The sequence below is a fragment of the Betta splendens genome, chromosome 5, assembly GCF_900634795.4.
Source record: "Betta splendens chromosome 5, fBetSpl5.4, whole genome shotgun sequence".
NCBI classification, from domain to species: domain Eukaryota; kingdom Metazoa; phylum Chordata; class Actinopteri; order Anabantiformes; family Osphronemidae; genus Betta; species Betta splendens.
In genome coordinates this window covers 145,941-165,422 of record NC_040885.2, presented here as the reverse complement: position 1 = coordinate 165,422, position 19,482 = coordinate 145,941, and the positions used below count along the sequence as shown (strand labels likewise).

At 46.4% G+C, this 19,482-nt stretch overlaps 1 protein-coding gene across 2 annotated transcripts in view; it reads left to right on the top strand.

Annotated features, from left to right (window-relative positions):
- The window catches only part of prickle2b (prickle homolog 2b), a 60,997-nt gene that overhangs the window by 38,559 nt on the left and 2,956 nt on the right, over positions 1-19,482 (top strand). Inside the window, exons 1-6 of one of the 2 annotated variants that reach the window (XM_029150692.2) lie at positions 6,986-7,478; positions 12,103-12,286; positions 15,840-15,953; positions 16,766-16,903; positions 17,998-18,201; positions 18,557-18,743. In XM_029150692.2, the coding sequence (XP_029006525.1) occupies positions 12,155-12,286; positions 15,840-15,953; positions 16,766-16,903; positions 17,998-18,201; positions 18,557-18,743 (775 nt within the window). In that variant the 5' untranslated portion in view covers positions 6,986-7,478; positions 12,103-12,154. Of the gene's footprint in view, positions 1-6,985; positions 7,479-12,102; positions 12,287-15,839; positions 15,954-16,765; positions 16,904-17,997; positions 18,202-18,556; positions 18,744-19,482 lie in introns of those variants that run through there. The other variant, XM_029150691.3, reaches the window with a different exon arrangement.

The following is a 19,482-nucleotide window of genomic DNA, read 5'->3' as shown; positions in this document are numbered from 1 at the left end:
ACATTAATTCACTGCGGATGCCGGTGAAACATGTGGAGCCCAGCAGCAGAAGTGAGCGTTACACAGTGATTCACATACGCCTCTTCCCACCAAATAGCCTGAGTGATTTAAAGCATCTCTGGGTTGGTCATATGTGAGTATTCTGAAGGAAGTTCATGCTGATTATTACTTATTTGTCATCCTTTTAACTGAAACCAGGCTTTGGCTGCTATTTTCCCATCTCCTGCGGTCTTCGCATGTTTGAGCCTCACACACGTCGGATTATTGTGGAAGAACAAAAAGTAATGTTATATCATTTTTCCTTGTCAGTTTGATGGTTTGTTCAGAAGAGTGAACGGCATGTTTATGGCCACTGACGCCTGTGCCGCTAATTCAGAGCCACCCACATGAAAATGGAGCCAGGAGAGCAACAGCTTGTCTCTAGTGAAGCACCACTGGTAGGTGATGCGGAGTGTTCATCAGGCAGCGTTTACAGGAGCACAGCTCTCTCCTGACGTGGGCTTGTGGACATTAGGTTTTCTTATTTCGTGTGTGTGTGTGTGTGTGTGTGTGTGTGTGTGTGTGTGTGTGTGTCCTATGCCTGAATACCTGGCAGCCGTTCAGATTCCTCTCTGCTCTTCCAGTCGCCCTGTGCTTTTTAAACACTGGCTTCATTGATGTGTTCTAATGCCTTGCTCCTTACTTTTTAACCAATCCCACACTGACCTTGCTGTTTTCTGTGTGTCTGTGTGTGTGTGAGCCTTAAATCATCTCCGAGCCCACTTTCAGCGGAAAATCTCTATACTTCCGAACAAGTGCCTGCATTCTTACCCGCGTGAGCATGTGTAAACGTCACAAAGCCGACGTGTCTGTTTTTCATGGGATTGTGTGTGTGTGTGTGCGTGTGCGTGCAGACCGGCCTGTGATGTCATACGTAGGTCAGCAGAAGGACGTTATTGTGTCTGGAGTGGTGTTAAGGCGTCTGTTTTAGGCCTCGCTGTGCCCTGGCCAGCATACACAGAGGCCCGCCTGTTGCCCTGGGAGCCTGTCGAGCAGCAGAAGCCCACGGGGCGAGTAAATGCGTGTTAGGATAGGTGTGAATGAAACGAGAAGGTGAAACACTGGGTTTTGTACGGTCCGGTCCCCCTCCCCCCTCACCCCCACAGCATAAACTCTGTCTTTTCTGCACACGTGCACACCCATTCTGACTTTCCTTTCACACACCTCGCATGGAGGCTCGCAGTTCAAATAAACAGCGGCCCGAGCAGCAGGCCGTTCTGGTGTAAACAGCAGTGAGCTGGGTCACTTGGCTTCTTTCAGGGCGCCGCCGTCTTTAGCTGCTTCCTAATGGGCCGTGTTTTTGGTAGAGAGGGAGCAGCTGTCAGTGGGGAAATGAAGGGGTGGAAGAAAAGGCTACAAGTGGATCCAAACTGCAATTAGACGAGCTCGGGAGGACATTGGCCTAGTTCAAAACAAGCCCATGTTACATTTTAAAAGGCCTGACGTGATGGATTGTAGCTCTGTCTGTGTTCGGAAATCCGCTGACATGGAAGGTTTGACCTTGGTTTGTTAAAAGTTACTTAATGGTGTGTGTGTGTGTGTGTGTGTGTGTGTGTGTGTGTGTGTGTGTGTGTGTGTGTGTGTGTGTGTGTGTGTGTGTGTGTGTGTGTGTGTGTGTGTGTGTGTGTGTGTGTGTGTGTGTGTGTGTGTGTGTGTGTGTGTGTGTGTGTGTGTGGCGGGCTCATGTGATTCATGCCTCCTCATGTGCCTCCTCCACAGCCTCGTCTGTCCTCCCTGTCTGCAGACATTTACTGGGTTTACTGTCTCCATGGGTCCATGATGAAACACACAGACAGAGTCTGTCACGTCCAGGGCGGTAACTTCCTCAGGCTGGTGGAGAAGGATGCTCCGATGGCCTTATGAATATGGACATGATCGTCATTCTGTGCTGCTCAGTCTAAACAGATGGCTCCACTCCAGTTTTCCTGCTCCTCCTTTGTTCGTTACAGACTTTGTGACTGAGTGTCTGCATCGAGATAAAACAAACTGTCCCTTCAAGTTTCAGGTGCCAATTATCTGCTACAAAGCTCCTCCCACCGCCAACATGTTGCATCTTGTAGCCAGTCTGGAAATACATCACAAACGGAATCTCGGCGTATATTCCTGCTCGACTGCTATGATTCATGTTTAACTATTGTCTTTGTCATAAATCATACTTCCCCCAAAACCTTGCTGGTAAACAACAGCGTTGGGGAAACTCGCGCGTCCAGCTCGCTCGGTGAGAGAGTCTTTTTTTCCCGTCCGGTTGTATGTGCCGAGCTCCGAATGACGGCCGAATCCCGTCTGTTGCTGCTCTGCCCACAAGTCCCTCTGAAGCTAAATATTTAAATTTAGCATAGCTGGGTGTTGGGGTTTATTTAGGTTAAAGTTTGAGCTTAAACCATTATAGGCAATGTCTGGAGAAAGTGGAGTGTACATCTGCACCCAGGCATAGAATATTTAAATCAAACCCAGCCAATGTTTGCATTGCTGTGGCTTTTTTCCATAATCTCCACCTTGTAGCGCATGTTCCTCTGCTGCCGCCTCACAGAACCTATTTAGTTTTAGCCCCATAGTTACTTCAAATTGAAGGTTTCACACTAAAATGCTTCAGAAAATAAATACTCATATGTTCATATGTTAAGGCCGCCACACCACAACTGCGGTCCAGCTAATGAGTATATGCTAATATTTATAATCGATGTCGGGACATCTGGTCAGTCAGCGTGTGACTGTGACCACGGGTGGGAGCTGAAAGGTGATTTGTTACATAGAAAATGCTGGAAATGAAAGTCAAGCGGTTGAGATGATGAAGTGATGTAGTGAATGAAATAAAAAAAAAAAACTACACAAAGAAAAAGAGAGGAGTCTGCAAATGAGTATCAACACCCACAGCCGTCAACTGACACGCTGTGGAAGAGCAGCATCAGTGGAGGAAGGAGTGAGCTAAGCAAGAAAAATGGCTGCAGGCGGAACGTGGGCCGTCGGTGTAGGAGGATGGCAGTTCATTCATGGCGCTGCATCAGAGCGCCGCGTGGCTCCATGTGTCGCTGCGGGAGAAGTGAGAGGTGTGCGTTCGCTTTCTTCGGCGCCTTCCGAAGGAGATCCGATTCCAGCACAGATGGTTTTACGTCCAGCACATCTCTCCCACATGTGTCTGTATTTCTAAGCGCAGGAATAATAATAATGTCAAAACTCATTTTTCATTGTCTCCCGGTTGCCGTTCCTCGTGTCCCACTGCGTCCACGACGGTATTTCTATACTTCCTACAACTTTTTTGTTTCAGATCATGACCCACTTCATAATCATAATCCACATGTACTGCGCTCCTGCAAAAAGCGAAAGCTCCACCACCACTGTTGGACGCGGCGCACTTGGAAATTGAGCTGCACTGCCCCGGAGAGAGCTGTCTGCGGTGGAGACGGATGGTCCGAGGGGTGGACAGAGGTGGAGGGCTGGAGTGGAGTGCGTTTTATTCCCTCTGCGCTGAGGAGCCCTCGTCCAAGTGGGGCAGGAGGGGCGGAGTATAGCTCCACTCCCCTTCAGGAGCAGGTCCACAAGGTCACGTCGGTACCACGGCCCTGCGCATGAAACCGTACCCGCGCGTCCATCATTGTTTCCTTGGGAAGGATTCCACGCCGTCTCCCTCTCCTTTCCCCTCGGTGGCTTAATGGCTTACCCAGGCATTTGTGTCCGCAGAACTACTGCAGCACGAGCACAGTTTGTGTGCTAACGAACTCTGCCGCTAATTAGACTGGCTACTCTCCTCGTTTCCTCTCCGTTTCACCCCTCTTTGGACAAAATCTATCACAGCCCGTGCGGAATTAATCCCGTTAGCGTTCGGCGCGGGGTGAATAATGGCCACTTATCAGCCGGGAGCTCGTTGTGGATGTGCTCTCGGGCAGATGATCTAGTAGTAAGTCCCTGTGTTGTGTCTCAGGACTTTTGCATCGAGAGCAAAGTAGTTTGATTCTGCAGCCGTTTCCTTCTCCACAGGTGTTCACATGAATCTTTACACCCTTAACGTAGCATAGGGAACACGTCCAACAGCCTTAAGGAACGATAACAATAAAGGTGGGTTGTGGCTGGCAACAACTTCCACATCAGCTCCAATGTGGTGTTCATTAAATTCATTGCACAGATTACTAAGTCCTTCTCCTTCGTTTTGGGCTAAAATGTTTATAGCTGCTTGGCCGTGGTCAACACATTCCACGAATGGCAGTGAATGAATGAGTAAAAGCAGTTGCATGAAAGTTGTCTTCTCTTCAGCGCCGACACCTGGTAAGACATGAGCGTGGGAGCTGAACGTAGACAACTGCAAGGAAAGAATGCAAAGTGCTATGTTGTAACTGCAATGAGTAAGACTGTGGCCTGATTGTGTAGCTTATGTCTGTGTGGTGTTTGGATTGGTCCTGGGAACAGGTGGAACTGATACTGATCTATCAGAACCCTCCATCTATTGTCTAACCTCCATTAACTCCCGACGTACATCCAGCTGTAGAAATTCCTAATGATGGTGAATCTTCTCCAGTCAAATATGTGTTAAAAAATTGAAAATTGGTTTTGGTCTTGAGCTGTCGATTTAACATCCTGCACCACATTCACGTAGCCGGTTGCTGGCCTCGATTTAAAGCTGTATAAATAGTAAAAACAGGGAAGACATCTTGGGGATTGCTATGTGGGAGAGGAAGTTAGCCCTCTACCTCCCTCCCGACTTGTCTTGGCTATCAGCTGTTGGGGTGAGTCCCAGCTGCCTCGTGTGTTGACTCTAGAGTGATAGCCATCAGCATTTGTCACATGAAAGGAGAGCAGACTGGTGTTCTTAAAAAGGAATAAAGATGGGGGGTGGGGGCTCTTGTTGGGTCGCTGGCTACATTTCAAATCTAGATAAAGGCATTGATTTATCAGGATTGTTTGTCTTGCCATATCTGACAGCATATAAATCAGTTCCTTCCCCTGGTAGGACGTGAATAATGTCACTGTAGTTTCAGATTCTTCGAGGCGGTACAATGTTCTTGCAGTACTCCAGATAGACGCCTGACCCCAAACGGAACTTGTATTTACAGCGTTGCTCATCCTGCGCTTTGATAGAGACAAGAGTCCCGATATGCTCGCGCGTGCTTTGGAAGGGAGTGAACCTGTTTGGCTCGCGGTCTAAAATTACCGAGCAGAGGCTCTCTGGAGTTCATCCAGGCTCTGCTATCTGTGGTATGTCCCCCAAGATGGCCTCCCAGCTTTTATTCAGACTTTTAATGCCATTTGAAACAGCTCACTGCAAGTCAACGGTCAGTTTATAGCGGAAACGGGAATGACTTTGTGGGAACGTGGCCAACTCCTAACCAGTTGGCCCATTCTGTGGCTGCTGTGTCCACGGGACATTGGATTCCTTGTAAAATGTGGCGGATAGGCCCTAAGTGTGGCTGTGTTCATATAACACACAGTCTCTGCCACAGACGAGCGGACAATCAAGGCTCTGGGAAAAGCAGAGGTACAGTTCCTGACAGGAGTAAACAGCGCAGCACTGTCCCCCCAAAAGCTGCTGGCTGTTTTCAGCAGCATCTGCTAAAAATCGCCCCCATGCAGCTCCACTTGTCTCTTCCCAACCTACAGCGAGGCACTTTGGAAGAAATATACACAAATCTTGATTTAATTACTCTCTAAGCCACATCCATGCTATCTGTCTTCCAAGATGCATTTTGAAATCTTCTGCAAATCTGTTGAGCTTTGACTGCCAGAAAACTTTTGGATGTTTTTTTGTCTGTTTCTTCTTATTCATGACACACTGTGCATTACACAAATAAGCCGGCGAGGAGGCAGCAGTGGGATGGTGTTACACACTCCTACCACACTGTAGGAGTAAGAGAAGAGAGAGCAAGTGGGAGAGGGCGAACCAAAGTGGCTGATGGTGGCAGGGGGTGAAGTAATTCTGCTGTTTTCTGTGTGACGTCACTAAGAACTGAGGCGTGTGGCTTGTTTATCGTGGAGCTCATGCTGAGCCTTCTGTCAGGTCCTTTCTTCCTCGTTGTCAACCGTACATGTTTTATTGCGAGGTTGGAGCCGAACCATAAGTGATAAAATGCCCCACAATGACTTAAGTTTACTATTGATGTAATTACATGACCTATGTAGCTCTCCATGTATTTTTCATTCAGTGGGTTTTCATAGGGAGCCTTTTATCCGATCACCAGCTACTGTCCGCTTCTTATGTTAAGCAGCGGTTTTGTTCACGGGGGCTCACCTCCCCATTTCCTCACGGGTCAGCGCCCTGCAGCTTCTCTCTGTCCTCTTGCCCCTGGCCAGTCGATACAGGGAAGTGGTTTAATTCACATGCAAATTCTGCCAGAACACCAGTTATTCACGCTGCTAATTACACCAATGTTGGGAGCTGACTTGCTGACATCACACCGGGAAATTAGCAAGCAGTGGGGGGAAAGCGTGCGTGCGTGTGTGCGTGCGTGTGTGCGTGCGCGCATCAAGCCAACTAGAACAAGGGTTCAGAATAATACAGGAAGTTGCAAATTCTGCCTGGAAACAAAAGCCTTAAAAGGAAATTTTAAAGTCCTAAAGAAACCTGAAGCATCTTTGTATGGAAAGCACTTTAACCTTTAACGATCGACTGCTGTGATCAGTGAACATCCAGATATACTTCCTGATCCATTTAATCTTCTAGGGGACAAACCCAGAAGAAAAAACAGCTACACAATGAAGACTGTCTGTCTTGTTCAAGCTTGTACAAGTTGAGTTAGTCTCGAGCTATTTCAATACAGACTCATTAGGAGGAAGAGAAAACACTGTTTATATATGTTATATATCATGCACGTGTATGCATTACATAGTGTAATGTGTTTGTGGGTTATTAGGTTAAATTATGAAGCAACATAATCTTCGCAGTTACGCACTTATTTTGAAAGGGTAGAGAGGAAACGCCCACGTAATGCGCGCTGTCTTGGCTGCCTTTTAGGATTAAAGCTCTGCTGTTCCGTGGGCTGATCAGCAGCGAGCGGAGCAGCTCCACTTCTCCGAGCTTTCACGCGTCGCACGGGTCTCCGCTCAGACGCGGCAGCAGCGTTGCCGTCAATTGTGATTTGAGTTTTATTGGCTGGGATTGAATTTATACCGGCGGAGTCCGCGCTCTTGTTCGGAACTGCGACTTGCTGCCGGGGGAGATCTGCTTTTACGCACTTGTTGGCTTTTCGTCTCCCCCACGCTCGCAGACGCCCCGAGTGTGTTTGCGGAGAGCAGGGGGCTGACAAAAGGCTTTTTTTTCAGCCGAGGGGATAAATGTAGCGGAGAAGTGCCGACACACGGCGGGTGAGGGGGAGCTGGTTCCGTGTCGAAGCGGCGGCGTTGGATTTGTGTGAGACATTCTGCGATGAGGAAGACGTACTTTAAAAGACGCACCAGCACAACCCGCACCGAGGTCAGCGCTATGCCTCTCCTCGGCCGCACTTTATAACAAGGTACGTGTTACATTACTGAGCGTGTTTGGGCTCTTTTTTAGAGCCGTTCGTCCATATTTGCTGCTTTAAGTCTGTATATCACTAACGTGTCTGCTTCCAAACGCATTAGCTTCTGACTTTATTCACTTTATTAGTTTACTTTCTCTTTTGTGCGTAAAGTTAAACAGACATCCAAGACATCTGGTACTTTTTTTTCATTGAGGAGCCGTTTTTGGTGTTTTTCTGCTAGACTTAAATGGGCTGCTTGCGTTTTCAACACTGGGTGTCATTTGTTTATGAACGCGTTGTCGCTGGTTTGCCCCCCCACCCCCTGCAGCGCGGTGGCCCGGCTACTGTGCAGCCGTAAATGGCGAATGGCTAAAAAAAAGAAAATCAGTGGACATACAATATAACGCTATGGCTCATAATAATACTCAAAAAGCGCGTGTCTGTATTCAACCGTTGTTATGTTGTCATCATTTATTATCCCATTTTATGTGCGGTTAGAATCCCCTCGGTTTGCTGCAAACTGCCTTAGAAACGAGCAGGAAGTAATCTCCTCACTATGACAGTTATTTAAAAAAAACATCACAAGATGCAACGCGCGCTAATTGACCCGTAATGATGGCTGCTTTTTTAGCTGTGTAAAAGGTCAGTGGATTAGCACATGAATGGGCTGACCGAGGTAAAGCTGGATAATGTGGCTTTAGCGGCTGAATCGCTGCGCTCCTTGCGTCTGGAAGAAGCCCAAACATCAACTTCACTGACAGGAGCGTCTGACGCCAAAGCGGGCGGTGTTTGTACGGTCCTCAAAATGACGCCGGTTAATGCTTTTGGAAGAAAGGTTAAAAAAAAAACATCAAAATGGCCTGACGAATTTGTGCACAAGCTCGCCTATAATATATTCTAATTATATTGGCTAACGTGATCTGGCGCAAGTTCTTGTGTCTGTCTGGGAAACACATCCCTGCTTCAAAGGCGTGTCAGGCTTTGGAAGACATCAACACCGGGTGAATAAGTAATGTGATCCAGTCTCAAGATAGATGCGTAAAAGTCTTCCTCTGTTCTTTACGCTCAATTATCACCAATTCCTACAAATCCTGCGCGATTTAATGGCGTATGGCAGACGTATGGTCCTCGTGGGTGCTTAGTTGCACTATTAAACCCACTGTTTCTGTTTTTTTTTTCCTTTGAAACCCTTCTAAAAAGAGCCGGATAATGAAAAAGAATGATTTAAAGCAGACAAACATACTAAATTTTAATCTCCACAACTAGGTCTTACAACCTTTGCTGACTATCACTACATCCTCTAATCATATCAAGTTGTTTTTTTTTTAATTTGGTGAAGCTCCATCCAGGGCCGCATCAGACGTTAAACAAATGTTTTCACAGATTGACTTTTATTCTATATTGTGTAATAAGTGTGAACGTCATGTTGATTTAAAGGAGGTGACGATTATTCAGGGTTTTGGTGTGCGAGCATGTTATGGAGTCTGGGCCAATGTCTGTCCCTTGACTCCTCCTGTCGCAACCATAGTGGTTTCATTATATGGAGCGAATCAACTAAAGATGAATAAGTCAAACGACAGGTCGAGTGTCCCTTTGAAACCCTGCGTGTTTTATGTTAGCTGACTAGGAGCAGAGACGTTTCTATATTTTGGTTAATAAGCGAATCTGTGTGACCTCTGTGTTATTGTACATAACAGTAATGGGTCCAACATATGATCAAGGCAAGTGGAAAAGAGCGAGGGCAAGACTTTTGCCCTCTATAATTTGTTATGACAGTGAATACAGGCCTAATCTCTGTCCTGGGGAACGCTCAGCATCTGGTTCTTACTAATTGGCTGCTAATGGAAAACGTCTTTGTCGGCTCTGACTCTTGTCGGCAACACCTCACCATGTTTTCCTGAGATTAAGCCCTAATGAGTCTGACGTGCGCGTTGAGCCCAGTGTAGGTTCTTTTCATTCTCGCGTATAATTTACTTAAGAAGGCAGGGTCGTTTACTAAAATTTTTAATTTCGAACAACAGCTTCAAATCACTTGGGATAAATGTTCTATTCATTCAACAAAAGGCTGTTAAAGAGAAGAGTCTGTGCCTCATCCCCCGCCATTTGCCAAACAAAAGCAGCGGCCGGAACGGAGAGGAGCCTGGCTGTAACGTGCACCCAGCTGTTCCCTTCTCTGCGCTCTCGTCTCTTGTCATCCAGCCTCGGCCTTTGTGCCGAGCTGCCTTTAAAAATGGGATTTTAATCTGAGCATCTAGAGCGATGCTGTGGAAAAGCTGCAGCGGTTTTGGGAGCTGCCCAAGAATGATGGTGGAATGCCTCAAAGCCTGCAGGGATACGCTGTTCAAACTGCTGCTTACAGCCCAGCCAGATGAGCTTCTCCTAACTAACCCGGCTCCTGACCCCTAAGCCTAGAATTATGGTGCCTTCACACACACAGAGACAAAGTGGCTCATCATTTAGGTCCTCCTTTCCTCCGTGTATTTTGCTAGACAACATTCTGCTTCATTCAAGATTCAGAAAGTTCAGTCCTCCCCAGTGTTTTCCTGTGGTGCAGCTGGGCACGACCTCAGTGGGGGGTTCTGGGCTGCAAAGCCAGGTCTCATTCACAATAAAAGCCAGCCGGTACAGTCCCAGCCTTTTCGAATTAGAGTTAGGATCCCGGGTGATGCAAAGATTTCACTGGGTTAACAGCTACTTTGCTCTGTCGTTGTATTACCACGTTATAGGAAGGAACAGTACCTTCTTAGGTTTGTATTAAAACCAATGGTTACCCGGGTTACAGGGTTCTAGTAGCAGCCGTTGCGATAATAATTAACTTGAAATGGTGAATCATTGTCAACTGACATCATGGTCACAGTGATTCTTCAAAAACATGCCCCCCAAGTCCTGAACAAACCTTTCCCTGAAATGGACCAATGGTCTGAGAGCTTTGACGTCTCCCAGGGGATGAAAGGCCAGCCAGGTCTAACTGAAGAACAAGTCCTTTAACTTTGTTCTTCCTAGCTCACAGTCATTTATGAGCCGTTGGTGATGTACTTGACTTGTATTACAAGAGTCCCCAAGTCTCCCCTAATTGAAATCATGTAGATTACAAGGGGAAGCTCTGGGATTAAGTTCCAGCGGAGGGAAAACCCCAAGCATGTGCATTAAGTGTGCTGTAAATCACGGGGATAAAAGGTGAGGAATGAGCAACAGGCCCTTCTGTAGCTCCCCCCGCCAGGGCCGAGTCACTGGAGGAAGGTCATCGTCGCACATCTGGACCTCAGGAGTGGGTCAGAAAGGTCACAAGCTTCTCTGTGTGGTTTAAGGCTACAGATACTGTTAGCTTAGGTTAGGCTGTGGGGCCGGGTCGCTGTGATGTGTCCTCCAGTGTGAAATGCTTTCCTCCAACTCCTCACTGCTTTGTTTATACACTCTTATCTCCAGGGGTCCCTCCTGAACCCGAGGCAGAAATAGCCTCTAAACACCCTTTTGGCCATTTCTCTTCAACTTTCAATCACCATCATCCCTTTAAGTGTGTTTCCTTCAGGATTTGTGTGTCATCCAGCTAATCGGATTCCAATGAGTGATTATGGTGAGGTTGCCGCGTTGTAATGAGGCGAGCGGTGTCGCCCCTGGATCCATCGCTTCAGTATTCATAGAAGGCATCTGCCCGCTTGTTAATATTTATGTATGAGATGTGTCTTGTCGGTGGCTTGCCCTTCTACAATGACAGCAGAGAGCCTTGCATTCCAATTCCTGTTCAGGTTTGTGTTCACAGCTAGAGCTGATGGTAACGCCTGGAGCCAGCTGTGACGCGCTTGCTGGTCACAATAAAAGAGGCTGAGCCAAATACCTGAAAAGGCTTGACCCACACTCTGTGTTCCACTGGCTGCTGTCTGCCCTCTGAGCGCTACACTAACAGGTCTTTAGCCAACCAAGCTGTCAGTCCCTCAAATGCTGTCCTGAGTGTCCTTAAGCCCCCGTGTGGGGCTGTCTGTCAGCCAGCCTGGCATCCGTCTGGGAAGGTAATGGGATTGTCTCCTGCGTTTGGCTGCCTGAGGGGCAGCGAGGGTTAGTGGGATGCAGCCTTCTGGCAGAGTTCCTTCACCATGTGTGGGCTTAAATCTGTCAAGGACACAGGACTCTGTATATATCCAGATATTTACATTTTTTATTTTATTCTATTCTTCTTAATAATAAGACAACATCCTCTTTTGCGACGTATCTTAAAGATTCTCCCTTGGGAGTAATGTTTTAGAATAGTTGTAGTTGAATGGTGTATGGAATATAATGACTCCTTTAATTGCTCTCTGGACACCTTTAAGTATTCAGGAAGCCATTTAATAGCTGGGTGGGGCCGCTTCTCCTGAGCCTGAGCCTGTCTCACCATCTTTGTGTGTTCTGCTCATTGTTATTATATCTTTATACTTGATACACAACAGAACTGTTTTGATCCAAAGGTTCACTATGGGAGCTGCTGCTGGTAGCCTTGACCTTTTGAACTGTGTGAAGTTCACACATGGACAGAGACTCTGAACAAGTTTTCCTTTTTATTAACAAGTTGTCTCTGTGTTTTTTCTGTGGAACATAAATGAGTATTTAGCATGCGGCACTGGCCTGACTGACGTGTTTTGTCTCCCTGTGCCTGCGGCAGGAAGATCTGTGTGCACTGTAAGTGTCGTCGTGAGGAGCATGCAGTAACAGCCATGCCCGTCGAGATGGAGAAGACGGTCACCAAGCTGATGTACGACTTCCAGAGGAACTCTACCTCCGATGACGACTCTGGCTGTGCACTGGAGGAGTACGCCTGGGTACCGCCAGGACTCAAGCCTGAACAGGTATTGTCACGTCCTCTTCTACAGCACCCTGCACCGCTTCACAATGAGGCTCGATGCATTTGGATGCTGGATACACACTAGCATATCCCCAATTGGGGGAAAGGGATATTTGAATTCAGTTCAGTTTAAACATATATTTTACAGTTATTTCCTTCCCTCAGCATCTCAACCTCATAGCTCACCAGTTATGCTGACTGTGTCTTCTACACATCCACAAATCATTTTTTTGCAAACATGGCTATAGTTTTTTTTCTCCCACACGCTTGTTGGAGAAGTAATCAGCTTTTATAAAATGCTATTAAAGCGTAGGTGTTCATATTAGAAGGCCACCAGTTTTACAGTTCAATAGAAGTGTTTATAGGAGGTTTTTTTTTTTTTTTTTTTTTTTTTTTGAAGTGTGAAGTAATGGCCTGTACGTGGTTTTCATCTCTCAGTGCAGCTTTATTTTTTCCCCCTTTCTATTGAAACATCCATTCCTAGTGTAAATTAGCGTCCACCGGTCATTTGACCTTGGACACAGTCAGGCCATAATGGAAACCAGGCAGAACAGCAATAGAAGAGAGATGTTTTACTGTTCCTCCCCTTTGACAATAAACATGAAAGGACTCAGTCAGGCCTGGTTGTTTTTATCCATTCATAATAACCTACATGAGATCTATTCATAGGTGTGGCATTTTCTAATAGTCAACCTTTTAAGCCGTGGAAACGTGTGACCTCTCATTGAGGTGCAGATCTACCGCTGATACGGGCCTTTCAGCGGCCTGCCCCCCTCCTGTGAGCGGTAAAGGCAGGGTGAGAAAAGAGAGAGCTAATCTCCCGGATCTGAACCGTGGGTGTGGGTTTCACCTCTGGGAGCCACGGTCGTGTATGAGGCTGCCATTCAGCCAGCAGAGGTGTAAAGTCACAAACTCTGTAACAAGAGATTAGGACTGACGCATCAGATTCTGTACATGCTGAGAATGATGAGACCTTCGTCACGGTGGGTTTGTATTTCTGGCAACAGTTGCTGAAGAAGACTCAATAACACAACGTGAATCTTTAGGAAAGAACACAAAGCCATCGCTCGGTGTGTTGCAGATGTTGTTGTTTGCAGTTTGAAGGAATTTGTGCCAAAATTCTCTCTTCCTCCATGTCCCCTCGCTCTCGTCTCTTCTCAAGACCAAGAATGTCAGCGGCCTGTACTTGCTGTTTCCTCTTGTCTGCCGTTGAGTTGCACGCTGTTGCAGTGCAGTGCATCAGGATCAGTGCATTTTGACGTCTCAATAGAAATTCATAAATAAACTGCAGCTAGTTTTGAATTCAAGGACACTGAATACAGTCAACACCCGCCCTGGCCTGATTGCAGCCAGCAGCTGTGGGCGAGAGGTAAAGGACGAAGCTATTTAAAGAGACTGTGAGCTACATCTGGTGTTTTACACACCAAAACATACAGGTCAATCATCAGCTATGTGACGAATTCAAGTCGGTGCAGACGTTCATGGTTCCCAGAGGGTAAACATGAGACTCGGCTTGCTGTGTTTGTCCCTTTTAATTTTCTGTGGAGCACAAGCAAATCACTTCTTGCTAAGCAAAGACAGTAACTTAACATCCACGCTCCATCCACGACTGTTACTGCTTCTCAGAGATGCTAACGTGGCACTTTTGGACTTGTTAAAGTAGCGTGCACATCTTAGAACCTTCACACTAGCTCATATATATTTAATTAACTCATCTCATGCCTTTTTTAAAACCTTCAGACACAAAACATTTGTTCCCACAACTGTGCCAGATGACAACGCTAAATCACGGGCATCGCACGTTTCAGCAAAGACGTGAGAAGAGACGGACAGAGAATGAAAACACAGCTATTAAACCCGCTGTGAAAACACCATCGTTCCCACCATGTTTGGCTGCGACTACCAGCGCTTTCCCAACAATGTAATATCTATGTCCACTAACCACTGTAAAGTGGCTTGTTGAGAGAATGTCAGGCCTGGTGCCTGGTGGTGTCTTTTCCTCTGGCTTTCTGGCCATTGGCTACAATACAAACCAGCTGTGTGAGGCCATCGCTCTTGTGGCTCACTTTTAAAGTCCTACCATTTGCTTTAGCTTTTAAAAAAACACTTTTTTTCAAGCAGGCTTTTCCGAATTCTGCCCTGTCTTTAGATTTGTCTGCTCTTGATTATAGTTATTATCACGCTGCTCTTCCTGACTCTTTGCTGCACCGTGTGTCCAGTGTGTCCTGTGTGTGTGTGTGTGTGTGTGTGTGTGTGTGTGTGTGTGTGTGTGTGTGTGTGTGTGTGTGTGTGTCAGTCTTTAGATCTTTTCCTCGGGGCTTTGTCCCTTTCACCTGCAGATTGTAACCCTGTTATTGGAGAAATATATAATTATCTGTGTGTGTGGATGTGTGTGTACCCATATGTAGTTTTCTTTGTATGTGCATTGATGCTGTTTGGCCACAGTTTGTCTGTCTCTGAGTTATTCTTTACCACACACACACAGTGTGCTGCTGCCCAACACAGATCCCCTGTACAGCAGAGAATTGGGTTAAATGTGTCAAATGAAGTCCAGGAAAACTACGGTCTAAAAAGTGAGTTTTAGTTTAGTCTTCACTCCCATCAATTCAAGATAAAAAAAAATTGTGTGCATTTGTTCAAGCGAGAGAAGAGAAGAGGGAGTGTTGTTGCCAAGGACAAAGCTGATGACACAGATCCATTCAGTAGACAGACTGCTCATTAAGATTGACGTGACCCACTCAGGAGCTATTGATCATCTTTAAGTCCTCATGCTGCAGTTTTGTTCTTGTTTCTTTCTGTCCTTTCTATATTCATAATGCTATTTAGTTCCACACCCACATTCTCTCTCACCTCCTAGGGTTTGTTCCAATGTCTCCAGTCTCTGTCCATGCAGTATATGACTGCCTGACCTCTACTACCCACCAACCCCCTGCTACGGTTTAATAGAAAAAAAAACTGCAATAAATAACAGTGACACGACACTGATTGTCTGCCGCTGTAATGTTAAAGATGCCCCGGCTGTTTGGAATGACTGGATTAGAATTAATCCTGCTGCCACACTCACGTACGTACTGTAGTCATTTCTGGTGTTAATCACTGTGTGTGTGTGTGTGTGTGTGTGTGTGTGTGTGTGTGTGTGTGTGTGTGTGTGTGTGTGTGTGTGTGTGTGTGTGTGTGTGTGTGTGTGTGTGTGTGTGTGTGTGTGTGTGTGTGTGTGTGTGTGTGTGTGTGTGTGTGTGTGTGTGTGTGTGTGTGTGTGTGTGTGTGTGTGTGTGTCCACCAGTGGCCATAAATCAAAGTGATTTGAAGCTTGAGCGTGCGTGTGACTGATTGTGTCCGTGTCCTGAGGAAGGCAATTATATAAAATGTTAAGAAATTATTTGTTCTACTCTCTCCTGTTTCATTGTCACGTCAGGATAAACACAATGCTTATATGTGATAATACAAAATTTGATGCTCCCAGATCGGGAGCATTTATTCTTACATTACCTTGACAAAACAGTCATTAAAAACAGTAGTAATCCTTTGTCTCATTTCTGTGTCCGTCTCTTTCTCAGGTTCATCAGTACTACAGCTCGCTGCCCGAGGACAAGGTGCCCTACGTGAACAGCCCAGGAGAAAAATATCGCATCAAACAGCTGCTCCACCAGCTTCCACCCCACGACAATGAGGTGAGAGTCCAAACTGGCTCCTTCCCCCACTACTGCCTCCATCCATCCATCCATCCATTCAGTCACCTGCCCTTCCTTCAGGGCGATGTAGAGAGAGGGGCTGAGGGGGAGGATGCAGCCGCAGTAAAAACAAAGCTTGTTCTTTTTAATGGGCAGGAATTAGATCTTAAGGTGTGTGTGTGCCTCTTACAGTACCTTCCTCAGCCTTAATGGGCTAAACATATTAGAACTTAGTGTTGCCACCTGGCTGGCTGTGTTTCATTTCATTCATGCATCATTCATTCATTCTAATTTATAATATACCATAGAAATTTTTTTCCTCTTTTAGTACTAACCTCTGCAGTAGAACAAAATAAGATCTTAATGTAGTTGTTTCCTAGAATGAAAAAGTAATAATAATAACTTCCAGCGCGTTCGTCCTCCTCTGTAAAGGCAGTTGGACAAATCGCTGGCTGAGATGGTGCATTTCCAACTGTGATAAAAAGCACAGCTGAAAACAATTTACTGCTCGAGTCCCAGAGTCCTGCTGTTGTACATCTTGCTTTAGAGTCTCAATATGACTTCCTGGGACACTAGACAAGACACAGTGGTGATTAAATTAAATCCACATTTGTTTTCCAAACCCATAATGAAAGTAATAAAAGCCTCCAAAAATGCAGACAACAAAGCAGAAGTTTGTCATTTGTTCTTTCAAACTATAACCACAGGCTATTAGTACTAGTAAGTTAATAATAATCTGTGAAGTTGCTTTAATTATTGTAGGAACAAATCAAACCCTTGTTGATGCCCCGTCTTTTTGTTTGTTTGTTCAGGTACGTTACTGCAACAGTCTGGACGACGAGGAAAAGCGCGAGCTGAAGCTCTTCAGTAACCAACGCAAACGTGAGAACCTGGGTCGTGGCAGCGTGCGTCCGTTCCCCGTGACCATGACTGGGGCCATTTGTGAGCAGGTGGGCGACACGGAGATCTATGACGTGATCGGACAGTGGCCTGCATCTCGCACGGGAGCGCTGTCATCAGCGGCGTCCTGCAAAGTGCCTGAATTAAGTGTGATAGGATCAGAGGTGGTGGAAGTGTGTGTGACGGGCATATTGAGCAGCCTGGTGGCTTATCAGGTCTGTGTTGAGGTCAGTGAAAGGTGCTTTATTTTGACACAGACTCGCCAGTCGCCCGCTCTCTGAGGACAGAGTGACCTTGTGAGTGGAGGATCTAGATGTGGTGGATCTTTGCCGTGTCTTATTCCTGTCATCATTCCAGCTGCGGGACTAAAACGTTCACAGGATTTGTCTTTCATTAAATGTTGCCACGCTGAAAACCCCTCAGCACTGACAAACTCATAGCTAAATTGTTTTCACACTCGCGCACATATTTCACGGTTCTTTGTATTGGTCCTATGGGACGGCAGAGTAAATGTTCAAACCAGCACATGTCAGCATCCTCTGGCTGCGTCTCAGGCCAGACTCACACTTGCTGGAGCTGCTCTCTGAAGCATTATGCACCCGAGGCACAAGAACAACAGTGTAGCGTTGGTATTGATTGGATGTCCCACCCCCCACTCTCTTGGTTGCAGCAGTCTTTTTTCCACTTAGATAACCTGATTGTTTAGGTCTCCCAATCCAGCTCTCTCTTCCCTGAGTCTTCTTTACCTACATTACCTCCCCTCCTGTCTTCCTCTCATTTATCTTTCTGGCGTCTTTACCTTTGGCTGTTTTAGTCTTCCTTTTACCCTTTACCCTCCCTTTTTGTTCTTTTCCAAAACATTAGTAGAGACTCAATTTACAACCTTCACCTTTTATAGCAGTATGGATTTAGATTTTCCTCACCAAATAGTTCACAGATTAGTTGGCAGCTGTAATGTTGTGTTGCTTTGTGTTACCAAAAACTACAAGTCTTTTGAATTCATGCTTTGTCATTGTTTGTATCAGCAGAACGTTGGAAGTCTCTCTTTCGCCACATCATTCTTATAAAATGCAAAGCTTTTGTGTGTAGTTCATGGCCTTCAGCAGAAATAGAGCAGCGTCTCAACCCGTTTCCTGTCTTCCAGTGCGGCGGCCAGATAAACGGCGGCGACATCGCCGTGTTCGCGTCGCGGGCGGGACACGGCATGTGCTGGCATCCGGCCTGCTTCGCGTGCAGCATGTGCAGCGAGCTCCTGGTGGACCTCATCTACTTTTACCAGGAGGGAAAGATCTACTGCGGACGGCACCACGCCGAGAGGCTGAAGCCGCGCTGCACTGCCTGCGACGAGGTCCGTGCAACCCACAGACACGTAGCTGCCACCGTTTAACATGTGCCTAATGGGGTCAGCGTCCAGTATGTAATATAGTGACACTGACTTAGTCTCTCTGCAATCGGGGACAAGGGCACTGCTGTTAAAACGCAGCCAGTGTTTTAACAGCAGCATAATGAAAAGTAAATGCACCATCTAAATTTCCACACAAACATTTTTCCTCCCACATAGGAGAGAGTGCTGCATGTAGAGGGGGAGGGAAGGTGACCCAGGCCTTTGTCCTGTCACTCAGCACAAAGTTATAACTCAGCCCAGCTTTTACCTCCAAGGACCTGTGATAAGCGATATTCTTTTCTTATCTCTGCTTCTTCAGATCATCTTCGCGGACGAGTGCACCGAGGCGGAGGGGCGACACTGGCACATGAGGCACTTCTGCTGTTTCGAGTGCGAGACGGTGCTGGGGGGCCAGCGCTACATTATGAAGGAGGGACGGCCCTACTGCTGCTCCTGCTTCGAGTCCCTCTACGCAGAGTACTGCGACTCCTGCGGGGAACACATTGGTATGTCCTGCAGGTCAAACAGAATCTGGAGTATATTAATAATGCTGATGATTAACAGAAAAGGTGAAGACTGATCTGTAGAATCTAAATGATTAATTTAAAGCGCATAGTAATTACCTGAAGTCAATTGGATGGAGGTTTTATGGTGTGATGAAACCAAAATGAAGCTCTTTGACCATCAAAGAAGACGCTGCACATAATTACAAACACATCATCCCATCAGTGAATCATGGTGGAGGCAGCATCATGCTGAAAAAGCTTGAGTTAAACCGTAGTGTCCACTTGTACACAGTTGACGGAAACCTGTCCATGCAGGTTGCATCTGATAACACTGACTGACGTTTTCTGTTTTATATGTACATTATACATCATTTAATATGATACACAATATGGAGTAAATGCATGAACATATCAAACAGCTCTTTACCCCAAGGATCAGTTGTGTTTTTATTTTTTGTGAGATTGCGTAAATGGAAAATCCACTGTGAGGATAAATTAGAGTATTCCAGTGGGAAGTGTTCATGTTAGCTCCTCTTGGCTTTGTGTGTGTGTGTGTGTGTGTGTGTGTGTGTGTGTGTGTGTGTGTGTGTGTGTGTGTGTGTGTGTGTGTGTGTGTGTGTGTGTGTGTGTGTGTGTGTGTGTGTGTGTGTGTGTGTGTGTGTGTGTGTGTGTGTGGGTGTGTGTGGGTGTGTGTGTGTGGGTGTGTGTCCTTGGGTGTGTCGAACGTGTCACCTGACAT